Source organism: Truncatella angustata, assembly GCF_020726525.1.
Source record: "Truncatella angustata strain MPI-SDFR-AT-0073 chromosome Unknown BKA67scaffold_4, whole genome shotgun sequence".
Classification (NCBI taxonomy): domain Eukaryota; kingdom Fungi; phylum Ascomycota; class Sordariomycetes; order Amphisphaeriales; family Sporocadaceae; genus Truncatella; species Truncatella angustata.
Genome location: NW_025763384.1, coordinates 1,886,464 through 1,906,485, shown reverse-complemented (window position 1 = coordinate 1,906,485; position 20,022 = coordinate 1,886,464). Strand labels below are relative to the sequence as shown.

The following is a 20,022-nucleotide window of genomic DNA, read 5'->3' as shown; positions in this document are numbered from 1 at the left end:
CTATCGAGCCTGGACGGTTGCTATCGGGTTTCCGTACGACTTGATGATTTATTCAGCATGAATACAATTCGGTATGTATATAGCATTGATGAATTCCATGGTCACTTTCCTGGTCAAACTTCTATATACTGTTCTTTCTGGGAAGATCTACCCTGACTCTTCACCATGCAGCACCCATATTCCGAACTTCTTCTCGCTTTCAGGACTGAGATCCCCTGGAGGGCCCATTCCCATCCAAAACTGGTCATCTCCCAAGGTAGCTTGCAACTCTTCGAGAGTACCCCATTCCTTAATCCCTTCTCGGCCATATACATGGTCCAAAAGGTCACCGCCGGAGAGCAGTGCCAAAACACTTGCGATATTGGTAGGGCTTCGAGGCAAGACTGGCTTTCGAGGTCCTAAGAACCAGCCGGCGAGAGACAAGACCAAAGCTGCTATCAGGAGTGCCTCTAGAATGCGCGTGCCTGTCTCGTCCTGCACAATACGTGAGCGGCCCCACGGATCGGTAATTGTGGCGTTGTACACGCCAGCCGCGTCGTTTGCAGTGGCAGAGGATAAGGCCGGGTACACGCTTTGTGACGCGTTTAGGCCGACACGATGCCGTACATCAAGATACTGCGCCGCGTACACACCATCCTGGAACTCGATGGCTGCTTTGACGACGTTGGATTGTGATGTGTCTCCTAGTACGGTTAAAGGTACTGCATAACGAGAGGTGACAAGCTGACTGAAGAAATCGTCCAAAGCCGTGTCGTTCGCCGGCGGAAGCGACGCCAGATTGCTGTAGTATACTTCAAAAAGACTGTGCCCCGGGTCGGTGCGGTTATAGTGGCCCGGAATCGTTTTCACGGTTGATTCAATGGGCTGAGGTGGCTTTGAAAGGTCTAGCTGAAGATCTGAACCCACATAAGTAACCTCAACGTCTACGCTTTCAGCTGTTCTGTTACAGCCCAAGGCCGAGATGGAAATATCCGGTGTTGCACTCGGACCGGGATAATGACCCCAAATGTACAGAAAATCGTCACTGCAGGGGCGAACGGTAAAGCCGTTATTCGTGACCCCTGGGCTATTCGCTGCGCCGAAGTAGGCACCTTCGGTCAGGTTCATCGCGAAAGTTGCCGTGTTGTTCGCGTAGGCTAATCCAGTATTGGTGGTATAATCCTCGGAGCATTGTTGTCCGGTTATGTTAACGGATATGCCATTGTATGTCGTGCGCGACAGGGTACTGAGTCTCAGATTACGAAATTCTCCAGCCGAAATAGAAGACGCCGGGTAAAAGGAGCAAGTAAGCCCAGGCCGGAACGCAGGCACTGTGGCCTTGATCACTAAAGATGAGGCATTGGTTGCTGCGCTGGGTGCTTTCTCGAAATAGTCCTCCAATGTGAACGAGGGCAGGATCAGGTTTTCGTAAATGGACGGGGAATAGGAGAGATTGCTGCCCAAGATCAGAGCTGTTGTGTACAAATTACTGGTGCTGATAAGCCCGTCGTCGCCATATGGTTCATTTGTGACGATCGTGCTCGTAGCTTTTAAAGGCCCTATATTAGACACTGCGAACACATCGGCATGGAATAGCGATGCTGAACCAATAGTGAGCTTAGACCCGATCAGCGCAGCTATCGTGCTACACAATGCAGCAAATTCCCTTGTCCGAAATTCCTGAAGTATTGCTGCTGGTAATAGGGGACGCAAGAGATCCAAGTTGAGTGTCTGAAAAGGAGCCCCACGAGCAAGGGAATGGTAGGGTACCAGGAGCCTGGTCTGGAAGTCGACAGAAGAGAGGTACATCCCCAGTAGGCTCAGCACTATAGCAGGAAATGTTGTCCATGCATAATGAAGGTATGTCTCATCCGGAACGGAGCCCAGACCTTCGTTGCTCCAAGAGAGGTGATAAGTACCTTCTAGTGCAGCAATGCCTGGTCACGGCAAGTTTGTTAGCCTTTCAACCTCTGGTTCTCATACATAAGTCCTTACGAAGGGAGGGGGGATACACCAACAAAGAAATTATACAGATATCCAAAATAGCTTCTAGAGTTCCAGGGGGGAATTGAAATTTTTGACATGAGAAGCCACTTACATCCCAACATAAAGATACAGATTATAGACCGATAATAGACTCGTAATGCGTTTGGGAAGACCATCTTTATAAATCCACGTGATTGAGGAGCATCGACCTGATGAACAGGCTTGCCGAGTAACCCGCTGCTCTGCTTTGCGGTTTCGCCCATTTTCCATCGTATTCCTCTTTCGAGTTCTTTCTTGCTCGCTCCACTCAAATGACCTGGAACGGAGCCATGGAAAGCTAACTTAGAGACGACCGCGTAGCTGATGATTGACCCTGGCTCTGTAGGGAATAAAAGATGACTTGGCATGAAGATCACAATGCCAACAACAACCAAGATGGACAATCCAAGGATTCCGGCCATTAAATGGCATGCCAACGGCTGCACCACCAAGCGGTTTGTGCTAGTGGTGGCTTTCCCACTCCCGGTAATATCGGAAGGGCTCTTCAATGACTGGTGAAGCAGAAAGGCCGCGTATTGTTGGTAGTACTTGGTTAGATAACGCTGCAGTAAAGGGCCGTTGAGAAGAGACGATTCTTCGTCGCAATCACTCCCGCAAGCTTTTGTGACAACATCGAAATAGCCGTCACCTATAACGGTCGCATTTCCGATGTTGATCGGCGGAACCCTGGCATAAGAGGTGTCAAAAGCTGGGAAAGTTTTCCGTTGGGCTTGGACAACACTCCACGGATGAACTTGCGAAAGCAAGGCTGAAGACGCATTACTTGATCGCGAAATATCTTGAACACCAGTAGAATTCTTGCTAATGGCTAGCATGACCATATTGAAGCGAGGTGTACAAATCAACGTCGTCGAGGTGAGGTTGAGAGTTTTCATACGCAGGTCTGTTCCGTTGTTCTCAGCCCAGGTAGTGTTTGTCACCTCGTATAACATGTATTCCAGCTTCGCAGACGCGAATACAAGGCGGTTACTGTCTGGATTTGTGGATCCACACTGCCCTGGAGCAAATCCGCGAATGGGCTCTAGCCACATCGCATATTTTGTTTGTGTAGTATTGTTCAACTCGTCGACATTTGATTCAGGAATCATCAGAGATGTGTCGAAGGATAGATTTGCACTACATCCATCATATTTCAGCTGCATTGACGAATAGTCTGCCATCCATTGACCATACTCCGACTCTTGAAAAAGCCGGCCGTAGTCGACGCCAACCAGAGCTGAATCTGAATCCTCACAATCCAGCTCTAAAGACACACCAGATACCTCTGCAGTGGTTTCAAGTGCTTCCGATGCAGTTGAGTTGAAAGACTGGTATGCGTAGACATCCGAACAACCTTCGGGATATTCTAGATTATCATTTAACAAGCCTTGCATACCATAAAAGGGAAGTCGGGATGGGTTTTCGAGCCTAGCAGGATCGTCCACGAACTGCGTATTGATGTTAATCGGCACTAGGGTATCTGGAATTCGCACTGCAGATAAAGTGAAAAGTGCTGTGGATATGACGGTCTCCACGACCAACAGCAGCGATATTGTTGAGGCAGCAGCAACTTTGAAGTCGCGCTTCTTCAGTGCTCGAAAAGGTACTGTGAGAGAGAACATGGCGATGTAATCTAGCAGCAAAGCGTCGCTAGTCTTGCCGGTCTTCTCCATTTTCAACCATGGCGCCGTCAACTGAGCTTCGTACTCAACTCGACTCCAAAATGCCGCAAATACAACAAGAACTGTAGTTGGGCCATACGTCCATAGATAGCGTAAATTTGACTGACTCTGAACCAGCCCCTGTCTCTTGACAGATAAGGAGTACATGACTTCAAGTGCTATTGTCATTATGACCATCACAGCCACAAAGGCGAGAAGGACCATCCTTCTCAAATAAAATGGTCGCCATGACGACTGCCATACCACGGGCTGCGGTGGTTCTCTGAGGTCTGTTACTGATACTTCAGGGACTTTCAAATGTCCATCAGATTGCTGCAACAGGTTTTGAGAAACAGGTCGATCCGCCGAGGACTCGTCTTCTTCCGACTGATGATGGTATGTGTCGTAAGGGTCGTGCCAGTCCCCAGTGGCAGGCAATGCGCTGTATCCGAGCACGGGCGGCGTATCGGACGCCTCTCTTAATGGCTCATAAGTCCTGTTTGAACGCGCGCGAGGCAAGACGTGCAGCGCAGTTCCAGAATCGGAGGGCATCTTGACCTGCTGTCGGTGCTGCAGTGCTGCTTATTGCTGCAGCACGAGCACCATCAGTCGCGTATACACAAAAGCCGTTGCGACCGGTCTCGACAAATATTTTGTTGCTCAAGCAAGCCAGATTGACGCATGATTCTGGTCTGGTCATTCACGGGCATTTTTACAGACCGACCGTCACCGGTAATTTTTGGGCCCATTGAGTAACCGCCCAGGATCATGTCCCGCATGGCGGACAAAATGAGGCTGAGCCGGAAGGATTGCAGAAATCAATTGCAGCGACACATGGTGATTCGCTAATCTGGCTTGGCACGTTCGTTTCCAGTATGTAGTGACACCGAAACAGGGCTATGATAGCGCACTAGCCCCGCCCAAAATAGATGGATGCTGGTCTACTGCAGAATCTAGGTGCTGGTTATTTGTATGTCGCACAGAATGCGGCAAACATCTCAGATTGAGAAGAAACCAAGCTGATGCCAACTATCGCGTCCTGAGTATGCCGCATGTTGTCCCGTGCTCTAAGAACCTTCATATTTCTGTTTTCAATCTGAATTTCAGGTATGCTTGGCCCGCTGGCAGTTGGCACCACCCTATAATCAAACAGGAATTGGGACTGTAATTGTGGGGTGTTCAGTTAGTCTAGCATTTTCAGTTGGTACCCGCATCACTTATACATAGTACTCTGGATTGATAATTTCTGGCCAACAGCTCCTTCAAGAGCCTGAAGCAGCTTTGCAGATACTCTTTCTCAGCTTTCCTTATCTGCAGACGCGCAAAGACTTGATGTGCCCCGACAGACTTCTGAATTAATGCTGGGTATCTCGAGGCTCTGGGTAATCGCAGACTAATCTAGGTTAGCTGCGAACAGGGAACGGCAATTACTGCTTAGACTAGAAGACAACCCAAACCGGGAGTATACTATGTATCTGACCACAGTCATCACTGGCACAGAGATTCAGGTGATCGAGACGTGAAAATCAAAGCATCAAAAAACACGCGATAAGAGGCCATATGTGCAACACTGGATGTTTCGGCCGAGGACGCGCACAGGCGCTATCGCGAACGTGTGTCGAAGTTTACAACATGGGACGAAACAATAAAAGCATCGTGGACTCCGGACAGGGTATCTCGAAGAGAATGCATTCTAAACATATTCTCATGCTTGATAGAGGACGACCGTGATCGCCATGGCACAAATAACCGAATCGCAGCCTTTTCTTTACTCCGACGATCCCACAGTAACCGAGTCCAAGGATACCTTGGGCCAGCCCTTCCGCCGCGCTGGTAGGCGACATATTATCCTCACTAGTTTTGGAGTTGCCGTTGGCACCTCACTTCTCTGGGTCATCGTGCTGCTGCTCTGTCGTACCAAACCCACGCCTACTGACTCGCCCAGCTCGAATCACACCGCCCCATCTCGGTACAACATAACCACCGGCGCACACCTCCTGAGCTGCGGGAAAACAGCCCGGGAAGCGCGGTCTCAGGGCTGCAGATACGACATCCTGCTCAACAACTGGGTGCCGGCACCTTGCTACGACCAGGAGTGGATCGACGAGTACACGGAGGACCTGTCATGGGGCGCGTATGCAGACATCAGTATGACGGTCAAGCTCAGCGTCGAGGAGATGTCCGAGCGCGACTTTTACTACACATCCATCCGGGATCACATCAACCACTGCGCCATCATGTGGAAAAAGCAATTTTGGGTCCTGTACGAGAAACGTAATGCGTTCGATACGGTCATCGCCAACCCAGGGCATACGGAGCACTGTGCGCAGTACTTGATGGACGTGGGGGACGCCAACTATACGGAGCCAACGAAGACGCATATGGGATTTGCCGGATGCTGGGTTCGTGAATAATTTGCCATGAGCAGCGGCACAAATCAGCGTAATAGGGGGAAAATACAGGACAAAGATGATAATGCAGTTTGGGATATTGGGGATGCTTGCTTTTAATGTGGTCATTCGACAAGCTTCGTGTTAGCTGGTATCTATCATAACGGTAATCGTTTTAAGAGTTAGCCCAATAATTACTTTAACAACAAACTACAAGGCAATGGCTTGTGAGTACGCTAAGATCAATCTTTACCCCCTCTCTCTTAAAACAGGTGTCAGCGTTTTGGCGGCGCAATGTCTAAATAGTATCGAATGAACGAAAACCAGCTGCCTCACCGGCAGGGCCGGACCCTTTTTATTGTCTATCCTGTGACCGCATAAAGAACGCAAGCTGTGTCATATCACTGGTACTCTTCTTTTGCCAATCTAAGTTGGAAGCCGAGTCCCCGGGCCCTATGTCGTCGGAGCTCTCTGTCTGGGGCGTCTCTGAGGCGTTTCTGATGTGCGACATAGCATCATCCTGTGGAACAGTATGAGGCGTAGGCGGGACGCTATTAATCGAGTTGAGTGCCTGGTATCTGGCGCGTTCATCTACTTCGCGATTTTGTGATGTGCGACCCTCGCCTTGTGGAAACTGTGGTGTATCTGCTCCGGCTCGTGGCGTGCCCCTTCGGTCCACCGGACAGATCTGCTCATCAACTCTGTTTGCTGTGTGCGCGGTCCTCTTACTGTTCTGCCGAACGACGGGGTTGGCTTTTGAAGATACCTCTTCCGTGTGGCCCTTTTGCGGCCAAATGTATTTCTTGTTTGTCTGTGTCAAGTGCGAAGCGACATCTGAGTCATTGTCATCGAACAAATATTTTCGACGCTGAACCTTCATATGTGGAGGACGCGGTGTAGAAGAATTGATAGCATTGGGGCGTGGAGCATTAGATGGTTTGAACGCTCCATAGGAATGTTCTTGAGCAGAGATAGTACCACGGAACGAAGGTGAGGCAAGGTCGTCGGGACTACTCGACCCATGGTCCGGAGTTAGACTTGGCACTGGAGGCGTGGCGGTCGTTGTTGCTGTGCGGTTTTCATCGTTGTAGTCAGCGTGGTACTCCACAGGAATTTGTGGCATAGGCGGTGCGGGATCAACCCCAACGCTGAAGGCATCTACTGTGGTATATACCGATAGGTCCGTCCAGACTGATTTAGCGTCATCATCATTGTCTTGTAAAGCAGGATCATGCCCCGTATCCTCGATTCTCGCTAGAGCTGTACTTGCTGGAGGGTTCGTCCAGTTGGTGCGATCCGGTTGGTACGATGGTGCTCTTCCAGCATTGCCCAGATGAAGTGGGCTAGGGACAGCTGATGAACTTGTCATGGGACGCTCTGCTTGAAATGCGGGATGAACACTCTCTGGGTCTAGTTGATCAATATTCGTGTTGGTCGTCCTCATTGCCTGTGACTGAAAGAAGCGTTGAACTTTAACAACGCTCTCCTTCTCAGCTTCATAGTCGCGCTCATCGAATTCGTGCTGGTAGGTTGCATCCTTCTCGTAGAGCTCATCATCATCCACGTGTTGCTGATCCGGCACGCGAGGTCGTTGGGATGACTCGCTTGTCAGTGAGCGAAGCGCTCGCCGACGAAATTCTTGAATAACTTCATCTGTATACTGTTCACCTGAGCCATTGATGACTGTGTCCGCCCGGTAGACGCTCTGGGTATCTAGGTTTCGGTAAAGACCAGCCATATTGCGTGATAACGCAGCTGCCTCAAGGTCGGCTTCAGGAAGAGGAATACCAAAGCCGTGAGCACGGCCAGAGGCCTCGACCAACTGCGCTGTACCCTTCTTGCTTGTACGGAGCTCATGGCGCGTGCCCCTTTTCTGTCGCTTCAACGTGTCATACTTGAGTGTCGTGATGGCCGGCCAGATCTGACGCAAATCGGTTGCGACTGCCTCGGCATTTCGACGGACCACAACTCCATCCTCGGGTCTGAGGTGCTTGATCCATGCATCAACAAGGTAGTAAATTGGAACAGTTCTCTTTCTCTTTCGGCTACCCCGTGCCTCAGCTTCTTTGTTGTATTTCTTGTAATCTTCCCTGCGCACTGTAAGCCAGCCATGGAGATCTGCAAGGATTCGTCCATTAGCGCCAATTGCAGAGAGGATACAAGCTTCGCAATTGTTGTGAACTCTGACGTAGCGATCGTCATGTGGTTGCGCGCCAAAAATGGCTGCGAAGGCTTCCTTACTGACCCAAAACGCATGAATCGAGTCGACTCGCGTCAAGAACGCTGCCACGGCAGGACTCTTTCCAGGCCAACCACGGAGAGTGCTCATGTAGTCACCACTCACCTCCCGTGTTAGCGAAAAGAAGATATAACGGATGAGAAAGGGGTTGAGCGGTTCATGACTGTGGCACAACACAGCGCTAGGCGGTAGAAGCTTGTCGCTGTCCTTCTTGTTCTTATCTATCCTAGCTACCAGGCCGAAGGCGAGACGACTGATGGTGCCTTTTGGTTTCAGGAGGGGCTTCGGTAAACCCTTTATCTTCTCCTCCTGACGACTGAACCATCGGCACGATGGTCTTGCAATACCGTAGTCGGGTCGGCGAGAGAGCAGTCGGGTCAATTCGCGGACATCATCTAAGGAGAGGTCTCGAAGATTCACGATGCCGTGTCCCATTCTTTTTTTTATTTTTTTTTACTCTTTTTCGTTTTCTGTACAAGTGCTGTTCCACTTAGTGTGTCAGTTATATACGTCTTTTCGAAAATTCGGTACTTCTTGTCTCGAAAGCCAGTCGCATCTACTCAGTCAATAAGGAGAGGTGGCTCGAATCTGAGATGTCTTGTCTGATCGGATCGCTCCTAAGGACTCTAGATTAGAGCAAACGCTCAGTCTTTATGGTTCCACGTCCCGGTAGTTTTTTCATTGACTTGCAAAAACAAGAAGATTCTTTTCAAAGAAACGCAAGCAATGGCTTTGCGTAGTCCAGCTTCTTTGTGACATCTTTTCAATAACACAATATACCAACCGACCGACCTCGACAAAGGCATTGTGTTCGACCTTCAATCCTTGAACCCTGCAAATCACTCAAAGGTGCTACAGAGGTGTCAACGCCTGAAGATCACTCGGACAGTGCATTGGCCCTAGGCCTCGAAGCCGAAGCCACCCTCGCACACTCACGAATGTGTAAGTGATTCTATATCGACGCCAAGTCTAGCACATGTATATTAAAACCGGCAGAGGAAGCAGAATACCGAGTTCGGCAGGACCGATGATCGGGGGTTGTTTGTGATTCCATTCGAACTTGGAAAAGGGTTTCCTGGACGGCCCTATATACTGGAAAACATTGCTATAGGACCGAGTATCAACAGATCCTGAGCGTGGAAGCCTCGTTTTCTATACATTGAGATAGAGCCACTTCAAGTGGCCGGCGGCAATCGTTTGCCCTGATCCAGAGTATCCCCACTACGTCCGTGTAACGCCTTTGTCCCTTTCCATTCGATGCCACAACTCCACCCAGATCATGGGAAGCTTTACGCATGTTTATTATAGCCTTGATTCGCATAAGCCATATATACAGGTACGCCTTGGTATCAATGCAAAAATGATTGTGATCGAACGAACTCATTGTATAATGTGAATCGGTCTGCGCCGGTACATCAAATTTCGTCCACACCAGGGCTCGCTCGCATTGTTTTAGTGGACTGTGAGGCAGTCTCTTCTGCTGGTCTTCCAACATCCGCCAAATGGGGGCGTTATTGAGTATTGATCGTTGCTTCATTATAAGTTGTCGTTGCCGAACAGCGCTGTCCAGGAACGAGGCTGAACATCCTACACGTGCAAGGGTGGGAGTCTGTTGTTGACATGTTCAGGTTCCGACCTTATCCGCTCAGCACGTATCTTGGCGGCTTCGGTACCATCATCCGGGATTGCAATTTCCCGGAACCATGGATGCTCGAGTGCCTGTCTTGCTGTGATGCGCTTGCTCGGATCATACACAAAGATCTTCTCAAGGAGATCCAAAAACAACTTTAGGAAATTGCTAGTTGCTGGGATGATATCCTACAAGAATGTTAGCGATCTAATTTTCTAATCCGAATACTGAGCGATAGCTTACCGATAGACGTTTCATGTTCTTAACAAAACGTCTTGAAGCACGGGTGGTATCACTGGTGGGGTAATCGAGCTTGAAGCGCTTGAAATATCTATAGCGAAATTAGTTTTTGGATCAGAACGAAGGCCAGAGGTGCAGGTGCGAGGCGCCTTACTTGGCAGCTTGGTTGCCACTGGAACCGCTCCTGGAGGACATCTTGGAGACCTGCTGAATCAAATGGGTGTCGATCCGGCAGTCACACACGTTTTCCATCATGGCGAGATGCTCAAGGTTATCATGGGTCTGGAAGAGAGCATCGCCCGTAAAGAATTCGACGAGGATACATCCTATACTCCAAATGTCGCAAGGGAACGACCAGCCAAGACCGAGTATGATTTCAGGGGCACGATAGTGGCGAGTGCTGACGACCGAGGAGTGATACTCATCTTCGAAAGTGGCTGATCCGAAATCAATGAGTCTGATCTCAGTATCCAAGAGGACCTTGCGCTGCGTAGCCTGTCTGTTAATTCCAGCCGACGAGGAAGGTATCCGGCGGTTGTAGGTAAAGGTCTGATACGCATTGTCACACAAGAGGATGTTCTCCGGCTTTAGATCTGTGTGGATGAGATTGAGATCATGAAGAACTATACTGAGGTTAATATAGGAAGACATGGAAAGATTTTGGGTGCATTACGTACAAGCTACGCTCGTAAAGAGCTGGCGAGCAAAGCTTTGGATTTGACTGTTGGGAAAGGGGACAAAGTTGTTCAGTTTTAAGAAATCGAAGACGCTTGATCCCAGCAGATCCATGACGATGCAGATGTGCCCACGGTAGTCGAAGCAATCACGTAGGTGGATGCATCGGTTGCGGTTCTCGCGGTCGTTGGCTTGGAGGGTCTGCAAGACGCGCAGTTCGATCCTCGACGCATCACGGTATTTTTGCACGGACCGAATGATCTTGATGGCGACGAGCTTGTTTCGCTTGCGATCCTTGGCTTGGACCACTTTGCCAAATGTACCCTGGCCGAGAAGCTTGACCATTTGATCTGGATAGTAAAGTCAGTCGTGAATCGGCCTACGAAAACCGCTGCCGCGGATGGGACATACATTGCGAAGTGAGCTCAGCATCGGGGACAACAATGTAGTGTCCATCGTCATCATCGACTTTTACGTTCTGGAGTCGCTAGGAATATCATGTCAGTGGAGGAGGTAGTTTTATCAGCATGTGCTTCACTCACGTCGCTGACAACTCGGACGGGTACATCGCCGCACTTCTTGATCGGCTTGGACGGCGGTCTGTAGCTTGTGTAGTTTTCATTGTAGATTTCGACTTCCCGACGTTTCGCCTCCTGCGCAATCTGCTGTCGAGTTCGCTTCCTCTTCTGCCCAGTCGCAGGGACTTCATAGTCGTAGTGGCCATTCGACGACAATGATCCTAGGGAAGTGGGTGCAGTAGTGACGGTGTGCGATTGCGATGTAGTTCGGTCCGTCGACGTCGAGGCACTAGTGGGCGTGGCGATGTGTGACCCATTGATGGAGGTGCCTCCGTGGCTCTGCACATAGACATCAGATTCTTTCCTCCGCTTCTTGGTAATGTGTCGGGAAGGCTCGGAGCCATTGGCTGTGCCGTTGGTGTAAGTCCTGCCGGCCGAGTGATTGGATGCAGGCTCCTTCGCATCCGACTCTGGCTCGGGAGTATCGTCAATCACGATGATCTCTTTCGGCAGGCCGTTCTTGTAAAAAGTATCCCAGTCGGGCTCCTTGGACCTTCTTCGTTTCCTCGCGGGGCCCGCATTGTGGTTACTCTGTGACGTGGACGCGGTGGAAGCGGGCATGTTGGTGTAGTGGTTTGCGTCAGACCGGGGCGTCGAGGCCGAGACTGTCCTGGTGTAATCCTGCGTCTGTCTGGAGGCTGAAGTCACGGACAGGGCAGGTGCTCCATTTGCCGTTGATGTCCTGTATGGTTGCGGCAATCCAGCATGGGCTGAAGTCGAGTAATGTGCTTGTGGCTGTGGTTGTGCAGCAGAGTTGTTGTAGGCTGAGGCAGGAGCGTGTCGATTTGACGCTGTCGAGGCCGGCGCAGGACCTGGAGCAGGCGCAGAGGTCGAGGCACTGGGGGTGGGGAGGATAGGGTTTGCTGGGGCGGCAGACGGTACGGATACAGGGACGGCGGGTGGTCGATAAGCGCTGCTGTGGCCGACACCGTTGCTTTGCAGGAACGGTGGATAATGAGAATGCTGGTGAGGATGCCGGTAATGGGGGGGGAGGGTAGCCGTGGCAGTAGTTGGCGTCGACATTGTCGTGGATTTGGTTTGGGTTCAGTTGAGCTTCAACCAACGACCAGATCGACCCGTACAGCAGTAGGGAGTGGTCGTGATCGTGATCGTGATCAAGGGGGGCCTCAGGTCAGGCCAGGAGGAAAGACCTCAATCGCCAAGCGAATCTCTGTGAATCCGGGGTGTCTTGTCGATATGGGATGGGTATGGATATGGGCCGCTGGGCCTTCCCACTTGAGCCTACGGGCGCTTTTTCTCGTCGCAGTTCTGCCGGCCAGCGACTAAGTAAGTACCTGTACGCTCCAAATGCTGGCTGGAGCACTACCTCGAGGGATGCCCAATGACTTCACTGGGCGGGCCTGTATGCTGTCACGTTCCAGGCGGGCTTTTTAGTGTTGTTACAGCGGGAAAGCACTGGAATTGCAGGTACTGCCCACTAAACGTGCCGACTGGGCGGGAGGAGGCAGTGCGCTAGGGTTAGTGATGGCGGGAATCCGAACCACTGCAGAGGCCAGAACAAGAGCAAAAGAGCAAGAGCAGGCTGGTTAACGGCAGTACGGCACAGTCGACAGATGTGATTTTCGACTGCGTGGTTGGTTATGGCTGCGTTTGATTTGCGCGTGCGTCCCGTCTCCGTGGGCAGGCGTTGTGCTTGCGTCTCTCGAGAGCTGGAATTCAGTTGGTGGTAGTGAGACCGCGAGAGGCGACTGGGGGAAAAGTCGTCAAGCGTTCTGCCGCGCCAGGTACTTTGGTCGTTCCGGTTGGGAGAGTAAATTACGCTGGGTCGGCAACTGGGAAGCCGTAGAGACTCGGTTCGACCTTGCCGTAGAGACGTAGAAGGACGACTGAGAGAATATCTCGAGGGACAAGCCTCAAGCCTTGGCCGTTGGGAGCGTTGGAAGAGGAAAGGAGGGATTCCTCCGAGTCGCAAATCGTCGAGTGCAGAAGTTGACGGCAGTGCCTGCTGTGCAGCACAGCTAGGGGTAGGGCATTCCGCTTCAACGCAAGTCGAAGCTGTATGATGATTCTCAGCTAGCAGGCGGAGAAAAACCAAGACAAGACGGGTGAGTGCAGTTCTTCTCACAGGGCAACGTGAGAAAGTCAAGTCGAGGGCTTCATGTTCCTCTCAAGTGGTCTGCTTCGTCATGTCCAAAGCGAGAGGACCGGATGGGCAACATCGAGTGGAGTCTAGGAGTCTAGGAGTCTACGTAGCGAAGGGTCTCCCGGCTGCATCTGTACATAGTGCGGCTGCGCGATTCTTACGGTACGTGCATGCCACTCTGAGTCTGAGCAATCACGGAGTATTTTCACCCAGAACAAGAGCAGAAGGCAGGGCAGAGCAGGACCCAGAACATGGATGGTTTAAGGTGCACGCACACGCCCCCTTCTCCGCCCAAAACCACTGTAATCCAAGGTACCCAAGCATTCTCGCTAGGATAACCTTTTTCTGTCATTGAATTATTAAAATAAGTGGCCATGGATGTTTTTTCCTCTCCTAAAAAAGTACTTCGCACAAGCACCGTCTCACAGTGCTGACTCTAATTTGCCTTCGGAGAGGGGCTTGAGGGGTTCGTTAGAGAAGCCCTTCTCAGACAATATACCCTCTAACAATCGCAACACAATCCTTTCACTGTCTCCTTCCTTCAGCACCGTGCAAACCTTCTGATGGAATGGCTCAATCTTCAATTAGGAATCCCCGCTAATCATCACCATCTCGAATAACAACCTTGATCTCATTGATGTTTGCCGTTTGGCGAGCGAGGTCCAACACTTTCAGCCCACAGCAGATTGGCGTCCTTGACACAGCAACCTGTTTCAACATTTCCACGGCAAGTTGGATTTTGATTGATCCGTTTCTTTTTGCAGTCAGGCCTGAAAATTCGCACTGCTTTCTTCTAGAAGCTAATAAACAGCCTGGCTACGTCTGCCGGACCCTGGCACGCATCAGCCATCTCACGTTCATATTTCTGCCATCTTACAGTTTGGGATCAGTGCCCCTCACACCATGAACTGTGCCTGACGTGCTGGTTGGCCAAGCAAAGGGACCCTACGCGGCACCAAGCAGCCAGAGAGCCATTCAGGACCCCGAGATTTTCAGCCAGAGCAACACCACTTTCGCTCGTCGGACTTGTTCAAGCCAAAAGCCCTTGGAGCGGTGATGCAGAGCCCTTGTCGAATCACGCTGTCGCTCTCAGTCGCCTATGCACGACTTGCAGTAGCTCGATACTGCTCACCACATGGCTTGGCGGCCCACGAAGCGGCGCATCTTCTGCCCACACTTTCATCATCATCATCACAAGCATCGTGAATTGTTCCATTGTGAACGTGTATCTGCTCTGGCCACAATGCTATGTCTCCCTTTACTGGATGCTATCTCGTCTGATCGACCGCGTCGACTCCAGTGTACTTCTGGCCACAAGTTTGCCGTGGTTCTCGGCAGAGGTCACATCATTGTTAATTGCTGCGAAGCTGCCCGTTATTCGCTCGTCGGCACAGGATCCAGGTACTTAGACAAGTTCCATAGGCTTAGCCAGTCTCTCACCTGCAAATTCGGTCGCCAGAGCGCAGCGGCTTACTATTATTTCCTGTGCTCCTAATTTCATTACGCATGACATGCGTAGATCGTCTACTGCCCTGGCAAAACCAGGCTCATTAATATCGCCAATAATAGTATCTGAAGTTCTGTTCATACAGTAGATGCACCAGAATCGTACAATTAACAGGATCAGGCTGGATCCTCCTGGCACCAATGACGTCCTTTTAGGATTCATTACTTACATACTCTGTGGCCTTTGCTTAGTCGCCATTCCCGTAACTTCCACTTTTTCAGGATCTCTGTGCCTCAAAATAATTATCTTTTGCACTGCGTTCTTAGTCAACCCAGATCCCTCGAATGTTGTTAGACGCTTGGTACATATTTCACCATGAAACTGACGCAATGTCTTTAAAGATTGCTCTCCTCTGAACTGTGCGACTGATATTTTGAATCCATAAATTTTTACAAGCCCCGCTCCACCGTACGGCTGACAGTGCAGCGGCCTTTCATGGTGGCGAGAGTCTCAGTTGATGGAGGTGTGGCCTCTAAGCCTGCTGGCAAAGCTGGATGACATTACTTGGGGCATCGTTACCTTCGATGGGCCACAATCACCGGGCCAGATGAAATCATACGTCTCAACCGGACCACTTGGCTCGAGTTGGCTTGCTGGGTTGTAGACCCCCATTTGGAAGTCCGTCCTTTATTACCGACAAGATGAACGCGGTTGTACGGAAACACACGTTGCTAGTCTGCGCGCTTTCGGCCTTTCCAAAACTTCCCCTTGTTGCCCAACTCACAGGTGATACCCCCATGAATGGAGCTCTCAACTTGTTGTAAATCATTGCCTCGCCCTTGGCAGCATACATAACCTATTCATTGTATTGGTACAATGAGCAAGGCTCAATGATGGATTGGCAATCAAACATTTGTAAATACTGATATAGACTCCATTAATAACTCAGTCAAAGCTGGACAACAATAACCTGCCTGAGTTAGCAGTCATGTACCTCGCCATCATTAATGCTGGTACATACTATTCCGCGACCGAAAGATGCCACGCCCTGGAGAGGATTATTCCCATTGTCAGCGTGCTAAACAGAGTCGAATGGAATTGGCACTGTTTCCCGTTATGGCAAATCGATACATGAACGCGGCATAAGCTATCCAGATAATCATCCAGGAGGCACCCACTGCAACCCCCTCCCCACCAAGACAAAGGCACACCTTCGTCATTTGTAGCACAGCAACGACGGACGTGCATCGACGGCACAAAATCTCCAAGCAGTGGGCATCCCAGCTGGCCTAACAACCTGATTGACATACACATGCTCAAGCCGAGTGCTCTCATTCAGTCTCGAGTCTGCCTGTCCGACGTGTGATCCAAAGCATGTTAACGGTCATCGGAGATAAGCCTGATGAGACAACTACAAACAGCCGTCAGACAAGCCATCGATCGCCATGTACGGATCCGTAGAGCGCCTTGAGTTGTCAACTCCACACTACTCGACACTTCATCAGCAAAGCTCTGTCACGCCCTGCTGGCCGAGCAGTCACTTGTTGGGTTTCGTATCAATGTATATATAGCTTTGCCAAGTTGTTAAATGATGACGGGGCTACGTGTAACCTGAGTATTTTAGGTTATAATCCCACGTGAAGGGATGTCCTATGCGAGAAGTGTCATGAAGCATGCCTGCTATGTATGCAGGCTCAATCTGTCATAACAACAGTCTCGTCCTGTAGCCATGCATGTGCGCAGTAGTGCATAAAGCCAACAGTTGGCGGCGGTCAATGTTTGGGCCGTTAGATTTCATTATCAAAAATACGATATCGGAAAACAACAAGATATCTAGGGATTGGCATATCCAGTGCATAGCAGTCCCGATCTGGACTATGGATTTGTTTCAAACCCCTCTGGAAGACACCTCCAACGCCTCACTCGAAGCACTCGAAGCAGTCGTAGGCCAAAGCTATTCGACCCCGAAAAAATGTCTTGCCTGTCAGAAAAACGCCGTCCAATGCAAGCTCGCAAGATGCAAGATTGAGTTACCCCGTCTCCCTCGTGGTAAACCTAGTGCTCATCCATGCTCCAAACTCAGATGCCGCGGTTAAACACGACCATGCCAGCCTCGCCGCCCCGCCCGTGAAATTGCTCTTCCAGGCTCTCGGCGCTGATGCGCTGCCTCTGAGGGAACGCGGCCAAAGCCAACGGAAGAGCAACATAGCTCATACCCAGAATCAAGGCCAAGTTGACCGGCGTGGTATACTTGGGGTTCTTCTTCAACCACTCCCTCTTCTGCAGCTGGACCAAGACCAATGGCGGGATGACCATGATAGGACTGCTGTTCAACACTCTGCTGAGGGCTGTTTCGGAGACTGCCAGCGTGGCAGCCTTTTTGCTCTTGCCGAGCGAGGGGACGTCGTTCTCGGCCTTGCCTTCAGCAGCCAGCTTGGCCTTGTCGGCCTCGGACAGCACGGGGAACACGTCGATACCAACGCGCATCTCCTCACCACGCATGAGGAACACGTTGAGGGCACCAGCGGTTGCAACGGCAGCGAAGGGCACAAGACGACCAAGAGTTGTCCGTGTCGCAGGAGAAATGCGCTTGAGACGGGGCACCAGCGCGTTGAGTCCCACAGCCACCGAGCACGACGCGCCGACGGCTAGGAAGTATGATTGCGCAATCTTTCCCCAAGACAGAGGTGAGGACTTGTTCGCATTCGCATTGTTGATCGCAACATTGAGGGACTGGTTGGCTATTTGCCAGCCGATCGTTCCAGCCGTCTACAAGACCAGACTGTTGTTAGCGCACTGGGTCCAACACGACAAGAGAAGGAAGGGGCTCGAAACGTACTCCAAGACCAGGTGTGAGCATACCCGCCGTAACCACCAAGTTCGACAGCACAAAGCATGACATGCGGAAGGGTAGGAGAACTGGCTCGCCCGTATCTAGAGTCAGAGCTTCGTGTTAGCCCTCCATTACCCCCTGGTTGAAATCGTGTATATGCGCCCTCGTACCGGGATGTATCGTAGAATCCACAACCTTCTTCGCCTTCCACAACTCCGAGTTCATGCTCTTGATCTCTCCATTCTTGTACTTGACAAGCAGACTCTTCGCTTCCTCAAGGCCCTGCTTTCCAGCAAAAAGGGTTCTAACGATTGCAAACGCATGCTGTCAGCTCACCAGCGCTTCCAATTTGCAATACCTACACGCCGCAAAAGGCGTCCAAGAAGAAGGCTTACCTCGGATCTGTAATACTCGCCGTCTGCTTCACGCGACCCAGATACGTGCTGAGATCGTACTGCGACTCGGGCAGCTCGCGATTGCCCGGTAGCGAAGCCGACATGTTACCCTGCTGCCGTCTGGAGTAGTAGCCCTTCAGCTGGTCGCGGAACGCTCAAGAAGAAAGAAAAGGAACGAAAGGCCGGCTGAAATCCAAGCCAGGTCACAGCTACCAGACGAGCAATTGATTACTGTTTAGGTGGTAGTCATCGAAGATAAATTGCGACGGCGGTGAGGCGCTGGTAGACTAAATATTTTAAGGGACCGACCGACCTCGCAAGCTAAGAACCCCGCTATCATATATGTATTACTACTCCAGCGGACATCGTGAACCGCGACAAGCCGTGTTAGGTATGATCAAGTGATACGACGTCTGAAGGAAGCAAGGTACTACCAATCTCATAGATCACAACTTGAAACAATCAGGCAAAGAAAACTATGCATCTCATCAAAACGGCTCGTTTAGTTCCGGCATATGCAAGAATGTATATAGTTTTGATATTCCGTTAGCGCCTACAGCGGTCTTCTAGGCATGTTCTTAGAGGGAGTGAGTTATGTATGATAGAGGAGGGGTATCGAGCTGAACAGACATGAGACCAAGCTGTTTACATCAAATATAATCCATTAACATCGAGAAGCTTCATTGTATCATAACAAAGACAAAAAACTACTTGACCGATGCGTTGTAGTGAAAGGGCATGAAATAAATCGATGCGATTGACTCGAGCAGCAGGGGATCGCAATCAACTAAACCCAACAAAAATTCGTTAGGATGTCCAAAGTCCATACAGACTCTCCTCCGCAAAGGGAGACAAAAAATAAATCGACCGACGCAGGGCTCGAACCTGCAATCTTCAGAGTTGGGGTGATTTCAGTGAACCGAAATCTGACGCGATACCATTTCGCCAGCCGGCCTGGTCTGATTCGTTGAGAATTTGTGGTTTTAAAATAATTATGACCAATACTTTGTCTTTCATTTAGCCCCATTCTTTTTCGTCAATTCTCCAGACTCCTCAAGCACCTTCACTACAATCACTGGACATACTGGTGATTGATACCAGTTTCCAGGTATGCTTGTTGGTTCAAGTGCACAGAGTAACATGACACTATGTAAGCAATTTTAGTCACTGTTCTCCTAGCCTTGGAGTGCTGTTTGTATTGACTACATCTTGCTTCTAGGTAACCAGGAAAAGCAACCAGGCACGAAAGTTTTTGCATTCTTGAGCTATCGCCAACAAAATCTTGCGCACAAGATGCCGGGTATCGAGAGAGGCCTCTGGACTGCAGTGGCTGCTGAATCAGGTCGTGCGAAAACTGATGGCATAACGTTAGAGAATCACTTCCGTTTGCCTGTAAAGTGAACGGTAGTAACTTAGATTAGGGTCTTTGCGCTTGTGTCAAGTTTCGTGACTGCCACATTGTTCTTCATGCGACTCGATGCTGATTTCGTGGTCGACTATTCCGAATCTGCCACTTGTAGATCTTTGCAAGACCCACGCCCAGCACCAGCTTGCCTGCCGTTTCCTTCTTCGACCACATTATCGATGAACCATCCTGCCAGCTCCGCACGCTTATTTTCCAGAAGCATCCTCGCTACGCTCAGGTAACTGTCCCCAGATACGCCCTAGATCTTGGTATCTAACGTGGTCATGTCCTGTTCATCCCTTACTGGTCTCGGATAGTAGGAATCATTATCCCAGAAACCCCTAACGGCTTTTTGATATCAGCCACGCCCAAGTCAATACTTCCGCACCGCTTAAAGTCCAGTAACCATACTTATAATCTA

General features: G+C 50.4%; 6 protein-coding genes and 1 non-coding gene across 7 annotated transcripts; 1 reads left to right on the top strand and 6 right to left on the bottom strand.

Annotated features, from left to right (window-relative positions):
- Window positions 1–70: 70 nt before the first annotated feature.
- Window positions 71–4,466, bottom strand: BKA67DRAFT_274348 (uncharacterized protein). Its single transcript, XM_046095904.1, has 2 exons — window positions 2,078–4,466; window positions 71–1,916 (listed from the first exon to the last, which is right to left on the bottom strand). Exons 1-2 carry the CDS (start codon window positions 4,215–4,217, stop codon window positions 148–150), a joined length of 3,909 nt encoding a protein of 1,302 aa, XP_045958550.1. The 5' UTR covers window positions 4,218–4,466; the 3' UTR covers window positions 71–147.
- A 651-nt stretch (window positions 4,467–5,117) lies between these two features.
- Window positions 5,118–6,245, top strand: BKA67DRAFT_274181 (uncharacterized protein). Its single transcript, XM_046095900.1, has one exon. It carries the CDS (start codon window positions 5,402–5,404, stop codon window positions 6,077–6,079), a length of 678 nt encoding a protein of 225 aa, XP_045958549.1. The 5' UTR covers window positions 5,118–5,401; the 3' UTR covers window positions 6,080–6,245.
- Window positions 6,246–6,410: 165 nt separating this feature from the next.
- Window positions 6,411–8,729, bottom strand: BKA67DRAFT_658586 (uncharacterized protein; the record flags this gene model as incomplete). Its single annotated transcript, XM_046107301.1, has 1 exon — window positions 6,411–8,729. The coding sequence occupies one exon, from the start codon at window positions 8,727–8,729 to the stop codon at window positions 6,411–6,413; it is 2,319 nt and encodes a 772-aa protein (XP_045958548.1).
- A 1,152-nt stretch (window positions 8,730–9,881) lies between these two features.
- BKA67DRAFT_658585 (kinase-like domain-containing protein) lies at window positions 9,882–12,440 on the bottom strand (the record flags this gene model as incomplete). Its single annotated transcript, XM_046107300.1, has 6 exons — window positions 9,882–10,112; window positions 10,168–10,255; window positions 10,319–10,787; window positions 10,842–11,189; window positions 11,251–11,326; window positions 11,382–12,440. The coding sequence occupies 6 exons, from the start codon at window positions 12,438–12,440 to the stop codon at window positions 9,882–9,884; spliced, it is 2,271 nt and encodes a 756-aa protein (XP_045958547.1).
- A 2,455-nt stretch (window positions 12,441–14,895) lies between these two features.
- BKA67DRAFT_535607 (uncharacterized protein) lies at window positions 14,896–15,640 on the bottom strand (the record flags this gene model as incomplete). The annotated part of the gene is made up of 4 exons (XM_046100043.1): window positions 14,896–14,961; window positions 14,996–15,101; window positions 15,198–15,385; window positions 15,548–15,640. 4 exons carry the CDS (start codon window positions 15,638–15,640, stop codon window positions 14,896–14,898), a joined length of 453 nt encoding a protein of 150 aa, XP_045958546.1.
- Window positions 15,641–16,675: 1,035 nt separating this feature from the next.
- On the bottom strand, window positions 16,676–18,615 carry BKA67DRAFT_274298 (Tricarboxylate/iron carrier). Its single transcript, XM_046095903.1, has 4 exons — window positions 18,197–18,615; window positions 17,972–18,105; window positions 17,808–17,902; window positions 16,676–17,737 (listed from the first exon to the last, which is right to left on the bottom strand). The coding sequence occupies exons 1-4, from the start codon at window positions 18,298–18,300 to the stop codon at window positions 17,048–17,050; spliced, it is 1,023 nt and encodes a 340-aa protein (XP_045958545.1). The 5' UTR covers window positions 18,301–18,615; the 3' UTR covers window positions 16,676–17,047.
- Window positions 18,616–19,060: 445 nt separating this feature from the next.
- On the bottom strand, window positions 19,061–19,151 carry BKA67DRAFT_t91. Its single transcript has one exon. It is a non-coding gene; the product is annotated as a tRNA-Arg (tRNA).
- Window positions 19,152–20,022: the final 871 nt, after the last annotated feature.